At 43.0% G+C, this 25,747-nt stretch overlaps 1 protein-coding gene across 3 annotated transcripts in view; it reads left to right on the forward strand.

Moving 5' to 3' along the window:
- Positions 1-25,747, forward strand: part of tpk1 (thiamin pyrophosphokinase 1) — a 318,684-nt gene that overhangs the window by 216,831 nt on the left and 76,106 nt on the right. For all 3 annotated transcript variants that reach the window (XM_084325680.1, XM_084325682.1, XM_084325681.1), the window contains 2 exons: positions 8,211-8,357; positions 23,873-23,981. In XM_084325680.1, the coding sequence (XP_084181806.1) occupies positions 8,211-8,357; positions 23,873-23,981 (256 nt within the window). The remainder of the gene's footprint in view (positions 1-8,210; positions 8,358-23,872; positions 23,982-25,747) is intronic.

Raw genomic sequence — 25,747 nt, forward strand, 5'->3', positions numbered from 1 at the left:
AATTGAATCCATTATTATTATTATTATTAGCTGTGCCTTCTGGGCCGTGAATACTGCCCGTTTAACGTACCGCCTAGCAAGCTAAGACAGCCCATGGGACAGTGGAATAGCAACAAGTGCAGTTGAACCCCCAGATTGTGCTAACATTTTGTATCTATCATTATTTACCCAGGGTAGGTTCTCTGATCACGAATGCTCTTTTTCAGACACTGTTGACCACTAGGAGCTGCCTAGAACAACCACAGTCTGACACCGTTGACCACTAGGAGCTGCCTAGAACAACCACAGTCTGACACTGTTGACCACTAGGAGCTGCCCAGTACAACCACAGTCTGACACTGTTGACCACTAGGAGCTGCCCAGTACAACCACAGTCTGACACTGTTGACCACTAGGAGCTGCCCAGTACAACCACAGTCTGACACTGTTGACCACCAGGAGCTGCCCAGTACAACCACAGTCTGACACTGTTGACCACTAGGAGCTGCCCAGTACAACCACAGTCTGACACTGTTGACCACTAGGAGCTGCCCAGTACAACCCCAGTCTGACACTGTTGACCACTAGGAGCTGCCCAGTACAACCCCAGTCTGACAATGTTGACCACTAGGAGCTGCCCAGTACAACCACAGTCTGACACTGTTGACCACTAGGAGCTGCCCAGTACAACCACAGTCTGACACTGTTGACCACTAGGAGCTCCACTGGAGCAGCTGTGGGTTAATGCAGAGCTGCTGCTGCTGATTATGTGGTGCAAGTAAAGCTGAAGTCACGGCAGAGAGAGATTGACTTAAGGGGAGACACTACAGGTGAATAGGGTAAAAAAATTAACTAATAGATATCACAATGAAAATTCCCCAGTTGATTACTTATATTAAGACAAGACTTTTTTGTATTACAAGTTTTCTGAAATTGTATGTTTAAATATGCAAATGAGGCATTATCTACTTAAATATGCACTAATTTGCATATAATTCCAGGACAGAAATCTGAACATTGGATAAAGCCATTTTCAAAATTATAGTTTCATTTGGTTGACATATTAGAGCCAAAGGTTATTACAGAGGGGATTTTGGATATCTCTTTTTATCACTCCATAAATCAGAAAATACTCCATTCAGTCCATTTTTATGGTAAAATTCCATATTTCGCCATGTTTTTAGGAATAAAATGTGATATAAATCTGGGTATGAATGCGATATCAACAAACACTTCTGTAAATACCTTCAGAACATAGATATGAATAGAACTGGAAGTTTTGGTGTATGTGAGTGCTACTGAAGTGGAGATTTCTGGCTCAGAGTATGAGGAAAAACTCTTAAAACTCATTTTTGGGAAAACGCCTTCAAAGTTCTGTATTGTAAAATGCCATACTTTTTTTTTTGAAACAGATATTTACAAACACAATATCTAATCAAACCATTAGTAATAGACAACCTAAACACATGCCTGATAACTGAATAATAATAATAATGATGTTATTGAACTGAACATAACTACACACAGGCTACAAACAGTGTAGTACAGTGTAGTACCCCCTAATAGGCTAAACATATTTAAATAGATATCACTATGAAACTTTCCCAGTTTGTTATGTACATATAAACTAAGAAAAAATATATTGCAAGTTTTCTGAAATTTATGTTTCTATATGCAAATGAGGCACTTCCCCATTAAATATGTGCACATTTATGGATGCAATAAGGCAAAATGAAGTAAAATAAACAACTAAATGTGTGTTATTGACGTTTTATTGTCATTAGTTTCATAGAAGACATGTTTAGGAAGCAAAATATAACAAAATCTCAAAATCAACAAAAAAAGTATATTTGCCTATTCACCTGCAGTGTCTCGCCTTAAAGAATTTCACTTTTATAATATGTTTCTTTCGCTTTTATAATCTCTCTCTCCCTCCTTCCCGCTCCTTTATTTCTTTCATTATTTTGCCCTCTTTCCCCATCCCCATTCTCTATCTCCTTATTCCTCTCATTCAGCTCATTCTCTCTCCTCCCTCTCTCCATTTATTTCCTATATCTCTCTATCTATCTATATGCCTCTCAATCTCTCTCTATATTGCTCTCTATTTCTCTCTCGCTCTATGTATCTCTCTTTTTCTATCTTATTCACCCAGAACTGTGAGGAGGCTCAGCGAAAGTGTGTTTAGCGAGTTTTGTCTAACCCCCCCCCAGCAGGAGGTACGGAGACAGTAATCAGTGTTTTTACAAGTTAGTTTCAGCCTCGGTGACAAGGTGCAGTGAGGGGTGGAGGCGACATCTATTACCCTGGAAGATATTGGACGGTAATAGGTGGTTTGGCTCTCGCATGATTAAAGGGAAATATCAGAACAGGCAGTTTCATGTGCTGTAATTTAACACAGTTTCTGAGTGACGATGAATATGCTGACACACACACACACACACACACACACACACACACACACACACACACACACACACACACACACACACACACGTACACAATTGCTATTATTATGACTCAGACTTTACATTTTCTACATCGTATTTTCGATTACAAAGTTGCAATGTGAGTAGTAGGCCTATATTTTATTTTATTATTATAGTATTTAACAAGCTGGCCAGCATATCATCTTGTTTTGATATTTCAAAAATAGAGAGCAACCTAATTGTAACCATTTTGCTGTGTATGCCAATAAACCTTTGTTGCAAAGAGAATACCGGAGCCTGTGTGATATATATTATCTCAAGTGGAGATTACATTCAACAACACAATGTTGAAGTCTTATCCTGAAGGAAGACAGGTTAATTAACATGGATTATAAATCAACTAAATCTAACATCTCAGGGCTCTTTTTTTACTGGCAGAATCAATCAACGATTGTTCCGTAAAGTGCAAAACAGTTTATTTATCGCTGTGGCCAGCATATCATTTTGTTTTGATATTTCAAAATTAGAGAGTGACCTAATTGTAACCATTTGACTGTTTATGCCAACATTCCTTGTTACAAAGACAATACCGGAGCCTGTGTGTCGTATATTATCTCAACAATGTCGGAAGTCCTATCCTTTTTTTTTGTATCTACTTTTTCTCCCATTTTTCTATTTTTCTCCCATCCCAATTTCGTATCATCCAATTCTACCCTCCCCTGTCTCGAACGCTGTTAGGCCATGCCTCCCACAAGCCGGCTGCAATGTGGACTAAGCCTTACATCCCCTCCGGTACTCGAGGAAGCAGCCGTCGCATCTTTTCACCTGCACAGCGCAATCTCTCAGCGTCGGGGGTCTGCGTTTGGAGGGCACACCGCCCCCGTCGCTTCCTGATTCTGCTGTGCAGGCGCACCAACTGACCTGTAGGAGTCGCTGTCCACAATGTCCGATCCCCACCCATCAGCTTCCCACCCCCTAATACTGCCAATTGTATTAGTATGAATGACCAGCCAAGCTGATAGCAATGCGGATAGCTGGGCTCGAACCCAGCGTATCCTGCATTGGTGGTGAGCGCCTTGCCCACTGCACCAACTAGCCGCCTCAGAAGTCCTATCCTGAAGGAAGACGGAAGAAGTAACATTAATTAAAAGTGAACAAAATGAAAAGCCTGTGTGTCGTATGTTATCTCAAGGGGAGATTTCCTATTTCAAATAATTATTGAACAAAAAGCTGAACTATTTAACAAATTTAATAATTAATTAATAATTGTGTCGTACAGGATGAAACACGGAGGAGCGCACGTCTAATATAAACGTACAGTAGCTGTTTGCTGCGGTCTCGCTCTCCACACTGACACCTGTGGAGCGTATCGGGAGCACCTCTCAAACTCACTGAAATATTGATGAGATGAATGCCCTGTGTCTTGTCCTTGGGTCAGGAATGAAAGAGGAGGGTGTGAAGATAACACAGATATAAATGGTATCCGCAACCCATACGTCTTTAACCGTTTAACACAGTGGGTAAAAAGGCCAACGGTACTGAACATTGTTGTGTACTGAATGTTGTTGTGTACTGAACACTGTTGTGTACTGAACATTGTTGTGTACTGAACGTTGTTGTGTACTGAACGGTGTTGTGTACTGCACGTTGTTGTGTACTGAACGGTGTTGTGTACTGAACGGTGTTGTGTACTGAACGTTGTTGTGTACTGAACATTGTTGTGTACTGAACGTTGTTGTGTACTGAACGGTGTTGTGTACTGAACGTTGTTGTGTACTGAACATTGTTGTGTACTGAACGTTGTTGTGCACTGAACACTGTTGTGTACTGAACATTGTTGTGTACTGAACATTGTTGTGTACTATTGTTGTGTACTGAACATCGTTGTGTACTGAATATTGTTGTGTACTGAACATTGTTGTGTACTATCGTTGTGTACTGAACATTGTTGTGTACTGAACATCGTTGTGTACTGAACATTGTTGTGTACTGAACATCGTTGTGTACTGATCATCGTTGTGTACTGAACATTGTTGTGTACTGAACATCGTTGTGTACTGAACATTGTTGTGTACTGAACATCGTTGTGTACTGATCATCGTTGTGTACTGAACATTGTTGTGTACTGAACATCGCTGTGTACCGCCAACAAGACCCCCTGACCCCCTGAAAAAATTACAATAAAAAAAAAAAATATATATATATATTTTTTTTTATTATTATTATTAAAGTTTGCTTTAATTACAGTAACGTTGGCAAACTAGCAAAATTATACATAAATCGGTTTTCATATAAATCAATCTTCACTAAGACTTTAAAACTGGCGTGGTACGGTCTACGGAGACGCAGAAAAAAGCTACCAAATCTATTCCGAGACAATTCCGAGACTGACTTACGAGTGTCGCGCGTAACCAGTCTCTCTCTCTCCTTCAAGTAACCAAATGTTACACTATAAAAACAAACTGGATAGTTGATATAAGTTGATATATGAACTGGATAGGTCATACTTCATATAAGCAATGTGTGTGTGTGTGCGCGCGTGCCCGTCCCAACTCTGGTCTTTGGAAAGTGTGATAGTATTTACTGAGGATGGCCAGATAATGTTGATATTTAAACTTAAAAAATAATTATACATTACAGAGAGAAGCTTCAGCAAGTAGAAAACGCTACTGACCGACAAAAGAGAATCCATCACTGAGGAAAACACAAAGGCCTAACCATCATGTATCACAATGGTGATGTCAGCCAGAGATGGAGAGAAGCATGAACCTTTAAAGGACATATCTTTGAAATAAATTACATTTTACAGTTTTTTTTTGATTTATTTTAAACAAATGATTATTTTGTATTATTTAACAATTTAATTATTATTTAGTTATTGCACTGTACTGGCAGTTGAACTGCATTGAACTGAACTGAATTTAAAAAAAAAATAACCTCATAACTGAACTGGCACTGAACATTGAACTACACTGGCATTGCTGGCACTGAACATTGAACTACACTGGCATTGTTTGCAGAAAAAAAAAGTTAGTTAAAAACATAATTTTGTATTGTTTTTTTTGGTTGAATCCAAGGGAAACAATATAACATCAGAGAAATCCGAAAAATTTAAAACGGATTTCATAGGGCCCTAGTTAAAATAATAAATTCACTCTGAAAATCTGCTCCACTCTGATAAACTGACTCTTTGGTCAGAGCGTGTCCAGTGTGCACTCTGAGCCCTCAGAATTTCCGAACAACTTGAGTGAACTCGCTCTGACACTGGTTTTAAATAGTTATGAGTGATGTATGTGCCTCCCTGTATTGTAAATAGTTCATATGTGTGTTGTCACTACTGTATGGTGTGTTGTCACTACTGTATGTATAATTGTAAATAAGTTAATTTATGTGTTGTAAATAAATATTGTTATTAATATTTAATATTTATTTACCTAATTTATGTGCAATCGTTTAATTTCAGCTCAGTGTAGAGAAATGCACCGATACTAACAACCGCCTTACTGTGTGCGTCTATGACGACACTGTTGACACCACGTATCCGTGACAACACTAGTCGCTTTGGGGAGCCTACCACCCCCCTGAAAAAAAATCCTAGGGCAAACACTGACATCATTGTGTACTGAACATCGTTGTGTAGTGTACTGAACATCGATATGTACTGAACATCGTTATGTACTGAACATCGTTATGTACTGAACATCATTGTGTCTGGAACGCGGTCTGCATTATTGATACATCCTCCAGTTGTATTATGAGTTGTGAGTGAGTGTGGCTTAGCGAGCGCTCTCGTATAACGCATGCTCGTTGATAATGAATGACCCTGTTGTACTTCATGAATGAACAGGTTACATAATTTGCTGTCCATGAATGACGGGGAAGACGACTGGAGAGATGGAGAGACGACATAACAATATATCTCTCTATCTTTCTTTATGTTTCTTTTTTCTTTCTTTTCTCTACAGTATATCTCTCTCTCTCTAATGTTCCAGTCAGTGCCTTTTACACATTCACAGAATGGGTTTTAAATGTTTTTTAATGGGCCCTCTGGGGATGACACTTAAAGCGCATCAAGGACCTTTAAACTTGGGGGTGAGGGGGGAGTTATGAGGTTTGCATAGACCTCAGTAATAATCTCATAGGTCCCGTATGGCCATTTGATGTGCTAGGAATGCCTAGTACATGTGTTTCCTGACTGTAAGAGAGTGAGGGAGGCATGCCTCATTCATTAAATGTTCTATTTTAGCCCTCAGACAGGAAGCAAAAGCCTGGTGGCGGTGTGTGACTCATTGCCCTGGACATCCATTGTGTACCTCTTGTCACCCAGTCACAGAAGACTTCCACGTGGTGCACAATAGGCGCAACACATGCATGTACAAGCCGACTGATTAACAGGTGAAAGTGTCCTTACAACCGCGCTGGTATGGCAATTGACATTCGGACAATTATTTTAATTGCTTTCTGTCAGGGGGAGTGTGATGGTCTCCCCATTATGTTTTGCAATGGTTTTTCCATAGAGTCCCATTATTTTTTTCAACTAGTGGAGGGCAATGGTTTCTCCATTGAGCCCGGTTATATAAAGTATACAGGGCATGTGTGTTTGTCAGCAGAGGGTGACACTTTCTCCACAGAGCCCCATTATATTTGATGGAACAGCAGCATCAGGAATGACTCCGGTCATTTGTTTCAGCCGTATTGATGATTAGCCTGAGCACAGCATGATTACAAACAGTCTGTATGCTTGCCTTACAACTTAATAGGTGCGATGTCATTTTCCCAAAGGTACTGTGTCGCTTAATTTTGATGCCATCCAACCTCTGTTCTCTGTCTCGTTCTATCTTCATCTGTCGTCCATATCCCTCTTTCTTTCTTTCTTTCTTCTTTCTTTCTTTCTTTCTTTCTTTCTTTTTCTTTCTTTCTTTCTTTCTTTCTTTCTTTTCTTTCTTTCTTTCTTTCTTTCTTTCTTTCTTTCTTTCTTTCTTTCTTTCTTCTGTCTGTCTGTCTGTCTGTCTGTCTGTCTGTCTGTCTGTCTGTCTGTCTGTCTGTCTGTCTGTCTGTCTGTCTGTCTGTCTGTCTGTCTGTCTGTCTGTCTGTCTGTCTGTCTGTCTGTCTGTCTGTCTGTCTGTCTGTCTGTCTGTCTGTCTGTCTGTCTGTCTGTCTGTCTGTCTGTCTGTCTGTCTGTCTGTCTGTCTGTCTGTCTGTCTGTCTGTCTGTCTGTCTGTCTGTCTGTCTGTCTGTCTGTCTGTCTGTCTGTCTGTCTGTCTGTCTGTCTGTCTGTCTGTCTGTCTGTCTGTCTGTCTGTCTGTCTGTCTGTCTGTCTGTCTGTCTGTCTGTCTGTCTGTCTGTCTGTCTGTCTGTCTGTCTGTCTGTCTGTCTGTCTGTCTGTCTGTCTGTCTGTCTGTCTGTCTGTCTGTCTGTCTGTCTGTCTGTCTGTCTGTCTTCTGTCTGTCTGTCTGTCTGTCTGTCTGTCTGTCTGTCTGTCTGTCTGTCTGTCTGTCTGTCTGTCTGTCTGTTCTGTCTGTCTGTCTGTCTGTCTGTCTGTCTGTCTGTCTGTCTGTCTGTCTGTCTGTCTGTCTCTGTCTGTCTGTCTGTCTGTCTGTCTGTCTGTCTGTCTGTCTGTCTGTCTGTCTGTCTGTCTGTCTGTCTGTCTGTCTTTCTTTCTTTCTTTCTTTCTTTCTTTCTTTCTTTCTTTCTTTCTTTCTTTCTTTATTTCTGTCTTTCTTTCGGCACCTAGTAAAATGCTGACAAACCTAACCACACATATCTCTATATCTCTCTCTCTATATCCCTCTCTCTCTCTACCAGGTGGACACCATAGTGACGCTGGGTGGTCTGGGTGGCCGGCTGGACCAGACCATGGCGTCGGTGGAGACCCTCTACCACTCCCTGTCCATTACACAGCTCCCCCTGGTGGTCATCCAGGGGACCAGCCTGGCTTACCTCCTCAGACCTGTGAGTAGGAGGCTTGTATAAAGTGAAGTGTGGTAGGGTACATTAAGGTATGATACAATTAAATAACTGCATACTGACATATCTACAGGTGACACTACATGTTTATCATTCATGTTCACATACTGACATATCTACAGGTGACACTACATGTTTATCATCCATGTTCACATACTGACATATCTACATGTGACGATACATGTTTATCATTCATGTTCACATACTGACATATCTACAGGTGACACTACATGTTTATCATCCATGTTCACATACTGACATATCTACATGTGACGATATATATATATATATATATATATATATATATATATATATTTTATACTCCAATATGGCCATTATTATCCAGACATTTTAAAATAAAAATAGTATGTGCTCCATCGACGCAGCAATGCCTCCCCATCTCTCCCTGTTCCTCCACTGTGAGCACACCTTCACTGACATGCCAGTTCCAGGAATATGATTCATAGATATAATTTATCTGTTCACGAGTTGTCATGGTGTGACAAATACAAACGCAGTTACTGGTTACTCGCAGGCAGTTTTCCAGACACACACCATTTATAAAGTTATTTCCACCGCTCCAATTCAAGAATCAAATTAACGACTATAGGTATCGTTTGACGGCAGACGGGCGGCTGTGTCTGTTTAACGATCAGACGCGGGGAAACCGCTCAACGGTACCACCACTCATTCATCATTCATGCAAAATAGCCCAGGATTGCATATGTAGCGTCACGGTGACCAAATGCGTCTACATTTTTATAGGATTCTATCACATTTTCATAACAATAGCGAATATAACTTACCCTGCGCCGTTTTCATTGAGGTTTCTTACAAATTATCAATGTTTTATTTGTCCTTTATATGCGGATAACATTCAAATCTTAAATTGTACCATTATGTTCTCGTTTAGACAACAAACATAATGATAATGATGCACTTTTGTTAAGATAATTGGGTGACCATTCTCGATCACTGTACTCAGGTCCCATTAATAGTTTAACGCTGTTCAGATCGCGTTTTCCTAATCTGGTGCTGACCAGTGACCTGTGCTAAAGGTCTTGGAAATTGTATTCATGTTGTAGTCATAACATTTTCACCTTTTAATTTTAAACCAATGCTGCCATCTACTGACAACAGAAAGTGTTGTGTATCGTCAACTTGAGAGGCTACCCACACTTCCGTAAACACCGTCGCCCAAAACACATTCTAGAGATTCCCACTTTTTACTGGTACATAGGTTCATATCTAATAGTCTTTAGATGACTAAATATAGATGAATACTCATGAAATTTGATATATATATTCTAAAATAAGTATAATTTCACTTCATCTACCCGTCGACATGAAATTCCCAAACGCTGACGGTAAAAAAAGCCTGGATGTCGCTCAAAATGGGGCGTGACCGAATTTGGTCCCAGACAATAAGAGTGACTGAGATTGGTCTACGTTCCGTTAGGTTATTTATAATTATTTTGTTTGATAATAGACTTTATAAAACGAAATATTGAACATGGGCCAATTTGAATTAGTAGGAGAGACGTGAGTATTTCTATACAGAAGACATACGTATATAAGCATCATGGTTAGACTGTTTCTGCTCTATAAAGCTGATTTTGTTTTCAGAACATCACACAAATATGACATATACATATATTGATTAGATTAGATTCAACTTTATTGTAGAGAACATCAAATTATTATGGGCAACCTACATATTAGTCTACAGGCTGCGTAAAAAGAACACATGGTACTGGGTTAGATTAGATTAAAATGCATTGCCATCATACAGCACAAATACAGTACAACCAAACATAAGTTTGGCATCCAACCAGAGTGCAAATGTAGCAGTACAGTGCAATAGTACAGTAATATACAATGTGCAGGTGATTAAACTGGGTATAAAATATATAAATTAGTAGCAAGGGAGATGTCTCTTTTTTGATGATCCAACATTGTTTGTCCTCATCGCCAGCCTCTCTGTCAAGCTCTCTGCCAGCCTCTCTGCCAGCCTATCTGCCAGCATCTCTGTCAAGCTCTCTGCCAGCCTCTCTGCCAGCCTATCTGCCAGCATCTCTGTCAAGCTCTCTGCCAGCCTATCTGCCAGCATCTCTGTCAAGCTCTCTGCCAGCCTCTATGCCAGCATATCTGCCAGCCTCTCTGCCAGCCTCTCTGGCAGCCTATCTGTCAGCATATCTGCCAGCCTCTCTGCCAGGCTACTCAGCTGATTGAGTCTACAAGTGGTCTGAGAGTGTAGTGTCACTTTGAATACTGACTAACGTTACTCCTCAAGCCTGTCCCCCTCCTCGCGAGGGGGGGTTAGCGCAAGCAGCATGATGGCATGATCTGTGATGACACATTGTCATACATTAAGCAAACAAAGTTACCTTTATCTCTCTCTCTGATCCTCTCACTCTCACCCCCCGCCCCCACAAACCATACACACAATCTCTTCTCTTGCACATACATACATATTATATACATCCTCTCTCTCTCTCTCTCTCTCTCTCTCTCTCTCTCTCTCTCTCTCTCTCTCTCTCTCTCTCTCTCTCTCTCTCTATCTCTCTCTCTCTCTCTCTCTCTCTCTCTCTCTCTCTCTCTCTCTCTCTCTCTCTCTCTCTCTCTCTCTCTCTCTCTCTCTCTCTCTCTCTCTCTCTCTTTCTCTCTCTCTCTATCCCGCCCACCCACTGTTTGTCATTATTCCAAAGACATGTTGTCATTTGCTGCTTCATACTTCAACACCTCCAATTAATCTTACTTCGGGGACGGTAAATTAAGCTTGTTTGTCAAACGCAGCTCCACTTGGCCCGCATCTGACGAACGCAGACGCAACCTTGGAAAGACCCACGCGACGTCTACACGCGTAATTGAAGGGTTTGCGACTTCCGCCTGAGTGTGTTCTCCACCCGGGTCTTTCCTCCATACAATCACAGCTTTCGCTAACACGCTCTGCTTCGGGGAGAGGCTGGGAATTAAAACAGACGCACCCTCTGACTGCCATGACCCGTGGACAGACGGGATTAATTGGCACCTGTGTGCATTGTCTTCTTCAAAACCAATGCGTGTTAGCCATGCTCACCACGCTAATCATTGAAGCTTTACAGTACTGTGGGAACAAATCCTTGTGGGATGCTAGCAGAGGATGAGGAGTTGGGTAGCAGCGAAATGATTCCTTTGGTTTGAGAAATATGTTGGATGATAGGCCTGCCTGATACTATGGTGGGTATGTCTGACACTGTGATCGGTCAGTATGATATGATGGCCTGTCTGATGCTGTGATTGGTCATTCTGATAATATGGTGGGTCTGTATGATACTGTGGTGGGTTGCCATAAGTATAACTATTCCTACTGAAATCCAACCCACACATAATGGTAAACGGTAAATGGACTGCATTTTTATAACAGCTTTTATCCAAAGCGCTTTTCAACGTATGCCTCACATTCACCCATTCACTCACACATTCACACACCGACGGCAGAGGCGACGATGCAAGGTGCAGTTAGGGGGTTAAACGTCTCGCTAAAGGACACTTTGACACAATTGGAATTGAACCGGTAACCTTCTGATTACCAGACCAGAGCCACTGAGCCACTGTCGCCCCACATGTAGTATATAGTATGTGGAAACCCCAAGCCACCACTGGGCTTGGTGATTGAAGTGTGTTACGTGACGGGACAATGGTTACATTTTTCAGGAACACTGGGTCTCATTCTCGAACGAAGTTACGACAAAATATTTCGTCTTAGCCAGATTTCGGCCTATTTAAGACATATTAGGGCTGGGAGTGGGAGTCTTCAAATTTTCCTGAGATCTTATTTGAGAGCAGATCTAAGAGTGCTGAGGAGCACACTTAAATATGCTCTCAGCCCACGATCAAATCTCATGATTGATTGACTAATTTAAAATGTTATTATAACTTGACAGACTGTGTTCTCATAGTGATTCCTTCACGTCAACGCTACAGGCCTCCTTGGAATTAATTACTTAAACAATAAACAATAAATGGCTAGGCTCTGCCCATATGTGGGCTTCCACTTCCAGGCGCACCTGCAGCTACAGTAGTAGGTCATGAAGACCAGCTAGCCAATCATGATGGGAGTCTAAGTTAAAGTCAGTCAGAGAGAGAACAGTGGATTGTTTAGTTTGATTTGAAAATAAAAGAAAACTATTATTTTGGGAACCACAACTCATCTGTCTGTTGTTTTATTCTGCAACCCCTTCACCTGGAATTGCCACAAGTAGTATGATGTAGTTCACTAGTTGTGACCCACACATCAGACACTAATTTAAACAAATCCCAATGCCAAGAGGGGCTCTTTCTCCCCTAGTGGTCTCTGTTTGACGACATTACAGGTCCTACCTTTAAGAACCCCCACAACGCACAACGGAGAGGCAGGCGGACGAATCGGCAAGCTGTGTCATCCCGATATCTCCCATAAATCACCCCCCGCGGTACACACCCTTCTGGTTGAATATATCAGCATGTTTACCTGATGCCCTTTGGAGGAGTAAACATTGTCAGAACGCGAGGTGATTTACATGATAAAGCGTCACCTCGACTCCTCGGGAACTCCCGCTGTGCCGGAGGAAGACACGGCTAGACACCACGTCGTTCAAATACCAAACCACAGATATAAATAGAACACTGTGCACTAACCCATCCATCTACAGTCAAAGAATCCAGCCACCCAAACAACGCGACTATAGAGGATGTGATTGCAATGTAATTGTGAGAATGCAATTATGTTTAGCGGTTCTCTGCCTTCTTCTTCTCAGATTAAGGTCTGTCTGTGTTATGGTTGCTGTAATTATTTTCTTCTTCTTCATTTTATTATTTCTCTCTTTTCCTTCTGATCACGTCTCACGGTGCCTCAGGACGTGCCTCACGGACACTTCTACCGGTTCCGCAGCTCGCTGATCCACTCGGTAATAGAAACCGCATAGAAACTTGTCTAACTATGAACCCCGCAGATGCGAAAATGTGTTCCGTAGAACATATTGTTGTGTCTGCGGGGTTCGGAAGGTTACTTTTAAAATGGAATCCGCCTGCTTGTGCTCTGACGACACATTTTTGAGAGCGGGGAAGATGGAATTCCCCCCCCAAGTCGCGGTCAAGTCACCAAGTGTCAAGGACAAGTTATGTTCCAACTATCTCTCTTTCATTCACCTAATTCACCTCGCCCACTTTCATCATTGTATTCCCGAACTGGATAGTGTGTCTATATGGACGAAATTGCTTACTGTAACTACTGGAGCTAAAGAAAAAAGGTGGCTCAGTGTTTTTCATTCTGAATTGAAGGAGCTCAAAGGCTGAGTGAGAGCAGTGTTGTGCTGGTATGTGTTGTGGGTTAAGATTGAAGGACCTCAAACGCTGAGTGAGAGCAGCGTTGTGCTGGTATGTGTTGTGGGTTAAGATTGAAGGACCTCAAACGCTGAGTGAGAGCAGCGTTGTGCTGGTATGTGTTGTGGGTTAAGATTGAAGGACCTCAAACGCTGAGTGAGAGCAGCGTTGTGCTGGTATGTGTTGTGGGTTAAGATTGAAGGACCTCAAACGCTGAATGAGAGCAGCGTTGTGCTGGTATGTGTTGTGGGTTAAGATTGAAGGACCTCAAACGCTGAGTGAGAGCAGCGTTGTGCTGGTATGTGTTGTGCGTTAAGATTGAAGGTCCTCAAACGCTGAGTGAGAGCAGCGTTGTGCTGGTATGTGTTGTGTGTTAAGATTGAAGGTCCTCAAACGCTGAGTGAGAGCAGCGTTGTGCTGGTATGTGTTGTGCGTTAAGATTGAAGGTCCTCAAACGCTGAATGAGAGCAGCGTTGTGGGCTTTCGAGGTGACCCTGTGTCACGGCGCTATTCGGTGGTAAAATAGAGGTTTGCTGTGGATCACATCACAAGCCGCAGGGACAGAGTGAACGAGCCTCGCACTGCAGAAGCTGAATGTTGTTGTGATTACTATCATCTGGTGCTATCATCTGGTATTATGAGTTTCGCTATATTCACCTTGATAGCGAAGAAGATTAGATCCCACAGCGCATGAAAACAAGGCTGTGTGTGTGACTGTTTGTGTGTTTGTGTGTGTGCACAGCACCTAACTCCTTACTCTAACGATAACATGCTTCACCCTAATCCAACCTAACCCTAACCATAAAATAGCTCCTTTACCAGTGTCCCAACGATGAAAACAAATCTTTGTGACAAGAGCACACACACACGGGTCAAGGGTGACAGTGGTTCGGGAGGTAGAGCAGTCGCCTGGTAATCCAGAGGTTCCAGCTCCTCTCAGTCAGCTCGCTGAAGTGTCCTTGAGCAAGACACTTAACCCCTAACTGCTCCCGATGAGCAGTTTGGCACCTTGCATGGTTGCCTCTGTCGTCTGTGTGTGAATGTGTGAGTGAATGGGTAAAATGTGAGGAACAATTTGTAAAGTGCTTTGGATAAAAGCGCTATATAAATGCACCATACACACACACACACACACACACACACACACACACACACACACACACACACACACACACACACACACACACACACACAAACAGGGGAGTGAGAGAGAAACAGGTAAAATGGAATGAATATACTCTCCCTTCATATCTGTCTTTTTTCCTCTTTCACACACACACACACACACACACACACAGGTAGAGTACGTGCATATTGTGGCAATTCCAGGTGTAGGGGTTGCAAAATAAAACAACAGACAGTCAAGTTGTGTTTCCCAAAAGAATAGTTTTTAAATCAAACAAAAACAAAAAAATCTACTGTTCTCCTTCCTCTAACTAACTGTCTGCCGGGCGGCTTCTCCACTTACCGCCCGGTCTGTCTCCTTGTCCCTGATGTGAGGAGTGCGTGTCTGTCTCCTCGTCCCTGATGTGAGGAGTGTGTGTCTGTCTCCTCGTCCCTGATGTGAGGAGTGCATGTCTGTCTCCTCGTTCCTGATGTGAGGAGTGCATGTCTGTCTCCTCGTCCCTGATGTGAGGAGTGTGTGTCTGTCTCCTCGTCCCTGATGTGAGGAGTGTGTGTCTGTCTCCTCGTCCCTGATGTGAGGAGTGCATGTATGTCTCCTCGTCCCTGATGTGAGGAGTGTGTGTCTGTCTCCTCGTCTCTGATGTGAGGAGTGCATGTATGTCTCCTCGTCCCTGATGTGAGGAGTGTGTGTCTGTCTCCTCGTCTCTGATGTGAGGAGTGCATGTCTGTCTCCTCGTCCCTGATGTGAGGAGTGTGTGTCTGTCTCCTCGTCCCTGATGTGAGGAGTGCATGTCTGTCTCCTCGTCCCTGATGTGAGGAGTGTGTGTCTGTCTCCTCGTCCCTGATGTGAGGAGTGCATGTCTGTCTCCTCGTTCCTGATGTGAGGAGTGCATGTCTGTCTCCTCGTCCCTGATGTGAGGAGTGCATGTCTGTCTCCTCGTCCCTGATGTGAGGAGTGCATGTCTGTCTCCTCGTCCCTGATGTGAGGAGTGCATGTCTGTCTCCTCGTCCCTGATGTGAGGAGTGTGTGTCTGTCTCCTCGTCCCTGATGTGAGGAGTGCATGTCTGTCTCCTCGTTCCTGATGTGAGGAGTGCCTGAGCCCTTGTCCCCTATTTGCTCACTTTCCTCAACACACGCATCCCATCGTGATTGGCTAGCTGGTCTTGATGGCCAAATAGCTGCAGGTGCGCCTGGAAGCGGAAGCCCAAATATGGGCAGAGCCTAGCCATTGTGCCGTCACATAGTGACCTTCAATTATATGTAAAAGGTGAAAGACTCACACTCACAGCCATGCTGATTTGGCAAAATGACATCCAGCCGTTTTCGTTTGAAACAACTTTTAGTCAGGGGAGTGCCATGATTTCTGCATAGAGCCCCGTCATACTTTGTTAGCGCAGCAGCTCGCGCAGGTAGGGGGCAAATTAGTCACGTGACTCAGTTGGTATTGATGATTGGCTCAAACACGGTATGTTTGTATACAGCGAACAGGTCTATAAAGGTGCAACTTAACTTAACACAGTTTAATTTGTTTAAGACATATGGAGGTGATATAAAGTTGATAATTAATCCTACTTCATCTGCAGCTGTAGGATCCCCCATTCTTGGATGTCGGTGATAGTAGTGTTGCTATGGATGATCAATGGGTGGAGAATAAAACAGTCAAAATTGTTGGTATGTATGTACATGTAGGTGTAATAAAACACAAATATGTACATGCAATAGCAACTGGGGTACATAATACAAATTTTGAAAGATTTAAATAAAATAGAGCTAAGAACAACAACAGCAAAAGAGAAAGCATACGGAAACAAGTCATATTCCGTTTGCACTTGAGTATGTATTCCGTTCGGATCCATTTGAAGTATGGGGGGCGACGTAGAGAGGATCACATCATCTTGGCCATCACCACGGGGCATCCATCACCTTGGCCATCACCATGAGACATCCACTCACAGAGAGACAGGGAGACGGGGACAGGCGTTAGACAGTGTGTGTGTTTGTGGTGGGCGGACATAGCAATAGATACATGTAGTAAGCATATATGTGAATAGAATAGATACATGTAGTAAGCATATATGTGAATAGAATAGAAGTACTTAACCCAGCAATGAACTAGAACAGGCATGGTTTAGACGTTGTAGGTCGGGCAGAATACGGTATGCAGCGGATCCATGACCTCAATGGTACACATAACCAATTTTGGGGTAGAACAGTCACTGCAATCGTGGACATCACCCGAGACATGTAATACATGTAATAAGCATTATATGCATACATGGCGACAATAGAAAAGAAGAAAATTGTGAAATTAAGTAGTAAATAGAACTAAGAACTATTGCAAGCGCTGGTATACCGGATGAGATACAAGACGATGGCTCAGGGCCATTTTCCCCAGGGGGCAGGAGAACCACTCAGAATATGTCGAGGCAGAGCAGGTATGGTTCGGCGCTGCAGGTCGGACAGAATGCTGTATGAAGCTGATCCATTGGACCGGTGGTGCTCATGTCCAGTATGAGGTAGAAGGTCACTGGAATGTCTATATCGATATATACACTCAGAAAGACAGGGACATGGGTACTTGCCTACATATTAGACAAGTAGCATAGTACATAAATCAAATTTATTTGTAAGGCCCGACAACACACGTTAATGTCCCCATGGGCCGGACACGTCTTCTTTAAACAAGTCAAGAAGAAACATCACCATAAGTCAAGAACAAAACACCATAAAGTCCAAAGAATTTAAAATGAATGCAAAATAACACTCCCAGACATACCCCACGCGAAGGTAAGGAAAAAATGCACCACAGGCAATGTGGAGGAGAGAAAACTTAGAAGGGCCATTCAAGGGGGGGATCTCCCTTCTTAGGCCATGGTTACACTGGGGTTTTTGTTTTTGTTGCTGAATGATTACGTTTGCATGTCCAAGTTAACACTTTGATCGCCAGGCTTAAATTCATAATTTACCATCCTCCGCCAGCCCTATTTAATATGGAGAAGTTCCCCTTCTTTGCAGGGCTATAACTTTTTAAATTGTATTGCTAAATTGACATTACTATGGCCCATTCAACGTCCTATATCTATTGTTCAAGTTGTAGCAACGTTATACTTTTTCATTCACATATTCATACTAAAATACGGTCTAAATATGTCTAGTATGTTTTTATCGTTTTCTGCAGCTTTCTCCAGAATGTGATTTATAGCCCCAAATGCATTATATTGATGATGAAATACAGTTTGATAGGAATCTGCGTGAGATAAAACATTTCAAATGGACGTGCTTCTAGAAGTTACTACTGATCATTTGATGTTGACCGGATGGGGGGGGGGTCGTTTATAATTCCGTGGCCAACGTTATATGATTCATCTAGTGTGGGTGATATGATCATTAGAGCAGTTAGTATCGAACACGTTAAAAAATAACGTTGAATCTTACCGTAGCTTCCTCATAGCGTTGGGCGATGCGCGTGGAACAGAAATGTTCCTATTATGGAATGTAGAAATATGCGATCCATTTCCAGGTTGTATAATAGTATATACGTCCAAATCATGTTGTTTATCGAGTTATTTGCAACCGATCGATGTCCAGTGTATCAAGATGGAGTCCCCTAACGATAGCGAGTGCCCGGACGAAATATGGGTGAGCACCACTTCCGGCGCATCACTTCCTGTTTGGGCGATCCGCTGATCGGCCACCAGATGGCGCTCTTGAACCGTTGGAGAGTTGAGAGGGGCTCAACAGTAGATCTCAGGTCTCCGGGGGAGAAATATGATTTTGATCACAGATTTTTGAAATATTGATATCAAAGACGTGGTACAGCGTCTTTGGCAGAATGAGCATGGCGGGGAAAATACGTCCTACGGCATTTTTGGCGATTAAAGAAACACCGTTTTGGCAGGAGGGGAACACTGAAATGGTCGCCGACAATGGTGCCATGTAATCTGCGCGAGCCGGATACGGAGCCGTTCTGCCCAATGCCCATGCGCAGTAGAGACCCGCACAGTTATTTCCAGTGTTTACAGCAGAGCTGTACCAAGTAGCTGCGGCTACCAACGTGTTGTCAAGTTATTGTTATAAGGAGCCCAGTCCAAGCTACAACAGTCTGCATTCCCTTAACAATTGTTTGTATTGAGCCGTATTGTACCCATTCTGCAATCTGTTAAATAAAGTTTACATCCATTCATTCTGCTAGCATTAACGTTAGCTGTTATAATGGCATATACCAATCACGTTAGCATGTAAGCTAACAAAATCGGCGATATTTTTGTGAGACTAAACTCCGCTCTTGGTGGTCAATTGGGTTGATGTTAGTTTTGTTTTATCAACGAATCATCAACAAATGAGGCATAACACAGTGAATGTATCCGTTTTTGTTTATTTCTTGCTGAAAAATATGGCTAAATGGCTCATGCGAGGTATAAAGATGGTGGCTTTTTAGATTTTGAGCAGGATGTGGAGTGTCTCATTCAACCTTTCTGATTGGTTGAAAATGGCCTTCATGTATGAACTACATTGCCGCCTACTGCTTTGGCATTGTACTACATGTATATAGTAGACGAGACAAAACGACGTCTAACTTAACTCTTACTTGCCTGCCAATGCGCAGCGTTCTGAAAAGCGAATGAAACTAAACGAAAATGGCCCTAGTGTAACCGCAGCCTTAGATGTCGGTGATAGTAGTGTTGCAGTAAAACAGGCAAGCAGTTGGTAAGCATGCACTCATGTGTGGTGAGACACAGATAAGTGCATGCGATAGCAACTGAACATTTTGAAAGATTAAAGATAGAGCTGATAGCGGATCTATTTGAGGCAAAGGGGCAGCACAGAGAGGGTCGCATCCTCCCGGGCATCATCACGGGACGTCCAACACTCCGGTCATCACTCCGAGACAGCCACTCACAGGGAGACGGGACAGGCGTTAGACAGTTTGCGTGATTGTGATAGGCGGACATAGCAATAGATACAAGTGGTAAGCATATATGTGAATAGAATAGATATATGTAGTAAGCATATTATGTGAATAGAATAGAAGTACTTAACCCAGCAATGAACTCCACGTCTAAACCACGTTGACAGATGACAGACCATGGACAGAAGACGGTAAGAAGCTGATCCATGGCCTCGGTGGTGCACGTAGAACAGTCAGTGCAATCTTGGCCAAGACCCAGATATATGGGGTACCATGTAGTGATATGCATACATGCTGACAGTAGAATCATAGTATATAAGAAAATTGTGAAATTTAGTAATAGATAGAACTACTACTACGGGGGGGGCAGGAGAAGCCACTCAGAAGGTTCAGCACTGCAGGCCAGACAGAAGGCGGTATGACGCTGTTCCATGTGACCGGTTGAGACAGAGACAGAGGTTAAAAAGGTTCTCCCATGTCTGCAGAAAAGCAGACATGGGAGCAAATAGACATCCTAACTAAACTAGACAGATTAATCTAAGGGTCGACCAGGTGAGATCAGGGTAGGTTGAAGGAGAGAGAGAAAATATGGGTCTTAAGCAGGGATTTAAAAGCTTCGACAGAGCAGGCGTCCCTGACGACGGCAGGTAATTTGTTCCACAGGTAGGGAGCGCGGTAGATAAAGGCTATGTGGCCGGCGGATTTCTTTTTAACCCTAGGAATCGATAGAAGCCCTGCATTTTGTGAGCGCAGAGCAAGAGCGGCAGAGTATCGAGAGATGAGATCGGATAGATAGAGCGGTGCGAGCCCAATTAAAAAAAGGTGATGAGATAATATACTATATAATAGATAGTAGTATATACATAGTAGCATAGTGCATACTGTAGTACAGTAGATAGTAGTATAGACATGTAGCATAGTAGATAGCAGAGCATGTGAGCGGAGCGGTGCACGAGCGGAGCGTGGATTTTGAAGTGAGCATGTAGTGGGTTTTTAAATGGGTCAGAGCGACTCCGGAGCGAGAGCTCTCCTCCGCTCCGAGCCGCTCCCAGCCGCTCAGTGCACACAATCACACAGTGCTGATGTAATATGCATGTAGTACAATGCCAGAGCAATAGGTGGCGATGTACAAACATGAAGGTAATTTTTAACCAATCAGAAGGGTGAACCGTCACTACACATCTTGCTAAGTCAAAGTCGAATCCGCCATCTTTAAATCACCTCGGGACCTGGGTGCACGCAACATTTATTTTCAGTGAGAAACAAACAAAGTGCAATAAAAAAAAAGGATACATTCACTGTGTTCTGCCTCATTTATTGATGAAACGAAACCAACATCAATCAACACAATATACCACCAAGAGCGGAGAGTTTAGTCTCTCAAAAAGCGCTGTTGTTAGCTTACATGCTAACGTGAATGGGATCGGCCATAGCATTGCGGCTAGGCTAGCTATCTTAGCATAGTAGCTAGTTGAATGGATAAACGTTATTTAACATTGCAGAATGGGTACAATACAATACGGCTCAATACAAACAATTGTTAAGGGGCCCAGGCTGTTGTAGTTTGGTCAAACCAAGCTAATTTACATCATGCTCCAAAATAATATTTTTTTTCTGCTGAGCGAACTGTGGATCAGAGGTGGATCAGCTAAAGTCAGTTTTTCAAACAATATTTATTCCAATTGACCTGTCTCTAACCCCGCTCTCCAGTTTGAGACAGGTCAGGTTCTGACAGCGCCAGGCGATGTGGTATAATATCTGCTCAGATGTAGAAGATAGTTTGATAGGCAAATGGTCTTGTTAATGTGAAGTATGATACAGTATCAAACTGAAACCAGATGTTTTAGAAATTACTTGTGAGTTTGCTTTTATGTGAATGAATGAATGAATGAAAACTTTATTTAACAGATTGCAGAATGGGTACAATACAGTACGGCTCAATACATACAATTGTTAAGGGGATGCAGACCTGAGAAAGACGTTTGTCTTGTTTCCATCAGGGTCCCCCATTTTCAATTCATATAGACATATATGACATACATGACATACAGATAGTCAGTACTGCTACATCTATACATTTATGACATACCAGATTTGCAAATACAGTACTGTTTGTGATACAGAAGGAGTCAAGAAAAGGGAGTATATACATTTGACGTAGAAACTGTACATTGGAGGTTGGGTGGGGGGGGGTTGGGTACATTGGGATATTGACAACCATACTGGGTAATTTACATTGGAGGTGGTTGGGGGGGGGGGGGGGGCGGGGGGCATACTGTATAAACAAGTAACACTGTACATTGAGGGGGGGGGGGGAGGAGACACTGTACAAACAAACACAATTGTACATTGAACTATTGACAAAACCATACTAGGTAAATGACTGTACATTGGAGGGGGTTGGAATGATTGGGTTAGGATATTTACAGGGGCCAGTGTTGAATTGCAGTCTCCCGTAGGTGTCCCTTGAGAGAGGTTTTGAAAGTGGGTAGTGATCCACATTCCTTTACAGCTTTGGGTAGGGCGTTCCACATTGAAGTGGCATAATTGCGAAACGTGTTTAGTCCCTTATTTGAGCCGAATCTGGGTTTGACATGATTTGTGGAGCTCCCTCTGGTGTTGTGATCGTGGTATTCACTGACCTTTGGGAAGTATTTTGACATGTACATGGGTACCTTGGTCGTGTAGTGTATCTTGTAGACCAGGCCCATTGCAAGTTGTTGTACTCTGTCGTCTACTCTAAGCCATCCTAGGTTGTCGAAGTGGGCAGGGGTGAGGTGGGTTCTAGGAGTAAGGTCAAGCAGTAGTCTGACCAGTTTGTTTTGAGATGTTTGTAATTTTGTTTTTAGCGCCTTTGAGGTGCTTTGGTACCATGAGGTGCAAGCATAGTCGTAGTACCCCTGAATGAGTGCTCCTGCCAGAGTCTTCAGGGTGTTCTTGTTTACCAGAGAGGAGATCCGGTACAAGAATCGAGTTCGTTGGTTGACTTTTTTTATTACATTGGATGCCATTTTGTCACAGGAGAGATTAGCCTCTAGGATGGACCCCAGGTAGGTAATTTCATCTTTCCTTGTGAGACAACAACTTGTGAGTCACAGTTCACAATATAAATAAACATGTTATTAACATGTTAACATGTCTCCATGCATCTCACAGTGTCTGTGTGTTAACCTGTCTTTCTGCATCTGTTAACATGTCTCTCTGCATTTCACAGTGTCTGTGTTAACATGTCTCTCTGCATACCACACTGCCTGTGTGTTAAACTGTCTCTCTGCATACCACACTGTCTGTGTGTTAAACTGTCTCTCTGCATACCACACTGTCTGTGTGTTAAACTGTCTCTCTGCATACCACACTGGCTGTGTGTTAAACTGTCTCTCTGCATACCACACTGTCTGTGTGTTAAACTGTCTCTCTGCATACCACACTGTCTGTGTGTTAAACTGTCTCTCTGCATATCACACTGTATGTGTGTTAAACTGTCTCTCTGCATATCACACTGTATGTGTGTTAACCTGTCTCTCTGTATATCACACTGTATGTGTGTTAACTTGTCTCTCTGCATATGTGAACCTGTCTCTCTGCATATCAGTGTCTGTCTGTTAACCTGTCTATCTGCATACCAGTGTATGTGTTAACCTGTCTCTCTGCATACCAGTGTATATCTGCTCACCTGTATATCTGCATATCACAGTGTCTGTGTGTTAACCTGTCCCTCTGCATCTCAGTGTATGTATGTTAACCTCTCTCTCTGTATATTCACTCTTCATGTATTCCATTATCTGTCTCTCTGCACACACACACACACACACACACACACACACACACACACACACACACACACACACACACACACACACACACACACACACACACACACACACACACACACACACACACACACACACACACTATGATGGGGATGTTACTACAGTTGAGCAGGTCAGCAGTTTGTATAGAAGCTCCTCAGTGCTTTCAGATTGTCATATATACCGTGTGTGTGTGTGTGTGTGTGTGTGTGTGTGTGTGTGTGTGTGTGTGTGTGTGTGTGTGTGTGTGTGTGTGTGTGTGTGTGTGTGTGTGTGTGTGTGTGTGTGTGTGTGTGTGTGCGCGCGCACGCAGGGCAGCCACAGACTCGGGGTGAACAGTGGTCTGGAGGGGGCGTGGTGCAGTCTGATTCCAGTGGGAGGAGCCTGTCTGACAGACACAACGGGACTCAGATGGAACCTGAGTGAGTACCGACGACAGTAGCGACCAGCTGAGTTGGAACAGGGAAAAACATGTTTGCTAACGATGTCGCAGTCAATCTCAAGTAATTTGTTAACCGTTCGGAGAGGCCAACCTTCCCGTTGGAAAACATTGATCGGGTTGAAAGTGAATTGACCCTAACCACACAGAATTGACAAAGGGTTGACCCTTTCACTACCACACTACAAAGGGTTAACAATTTCACTACAAAGGGTTAACCTGTTTACTACCACACTACACAGGGTTAACCATTTCACTACCACACTACAGAAGGTTAACCTTTCACTACCACACTATCATACGGTTAACCGTATGTAGTGTGGTAATGAAAGGGTTAAATGTGACACAAGGGTTTTGTCTCTTCTGTATAAGGAGTTGGTGGTTGGCAATTGCCCTTTGGCTGCCCAGTAGATGTGTGGCCTTCTCCGGCCTGAATCCAAATATGAAATCATGCAGGTCCCTTTCGTCTTCTTGATTTGTCAAAGATCATACTGTTGAGTGAAATCAGTTGTATGTGAAACCTGACAGATTGCCAGGCTGCCGCACGTCACAGAGGTGCTGCGTTCAACCCATGCATGTGTACAATATCTCACACGTGGGATAGAATTTAGCTACCTTTAGCCCCGCCCTCTTCTATTGATCCTCCAATCACAGTGTTTGCTTTCCTCTGACATTTCCTCTGACACACTTTATTTGAGATTATTATGAGAACCGAACACTCTTTAACAGTGACGTAACAACGGTTACTGACTGTTGAAAGCTGTGTGGAGCTCTAGAATTCCCACGATAGAACACTCATCAAAAAGTGGACACCCAAAATGGTTAAACGGCTTCCCTGGATGTACATTTCGACCCACACTGCCTCCGGTGGTTTGGAGTGCCCGCGACACCAAGTTCAATGTAACTGCAGACTAGCACATGATGTCACTCCGTGGCCCCTGATGCGCTCAGACACACGGAATAAACAGTCACTAACAGAACTCTCGACAGCAAAGACTCACACAGACACAGACACACATTCAGAATCAAAATCAAAGTATTTATTGTCAAGTAAGCTTGCACATACAAGGAATTCCTCTTGGTCATTTGGCGCATCGACATTAACACTTTGAGTGCCAGCAACGCATTTTGTCGTTAGTTCATGCCGCCAGTTGAGTGCCGGCAACGCTATATAGCGTTTGTTTGTCGTATTTTTTTTGATTGCCGATTTGAATTCATATTTCATCAATCGAGCCTCACGCTAGTGTTGCAGAGTCTCTCTGAGCTCAATTGGGAAGATACCGCCCCCTATCACCTCTCCCTGTGGTACTGCACCCCATTAGTTTAGACTGATGATGGGGGGGGGGGGGGGGCAGTTTCCTCATTTTACTTTTCCGTCAAGCCAACTGAAGAATCCATTGTGATCGCCGACCATCAGAACAGCGTGGATTATGTATTTCCAGCACCCAACACTGAATCAATAAACGCGATCGATATTTGGAATGGTGATCAGGAATTGGAATAATCTTTTTGGATAACATCTGATCTGAGGTAAGGAATCTATTTGACCAGTCTTGGGATAATCAGAGCTTTTTTCACAGAGATATCAGCGTGTCCCATGTGTGTGTGTGTGTGTGTGTGTGTGTGTGTGTGTGTGTGTGTGTGTGTGTGTGTGTGTGTGTGTGTGTGTGTGTGTGTGTGTGTGTGTGTGTGTGTGTGTGTGTGTGTGTGTGTGTGTGTGTGTGTGTGTGTGTGTGTGTGTGTGTGTGT

This window comes from Notolepis coatsorum, assembly GCF_963971535.1.
Source record: "Notolepis coatsorum genome assembly, chromosome: 12".
In the NCBI taxonomy this organism is placed as follows: domain Eukaryota; kingdom Metazoa; phylum Chordata; class Actinopteri; order Aulopiformes; family Paralepididae; genus Notolepis; species Notolepis coatsorum.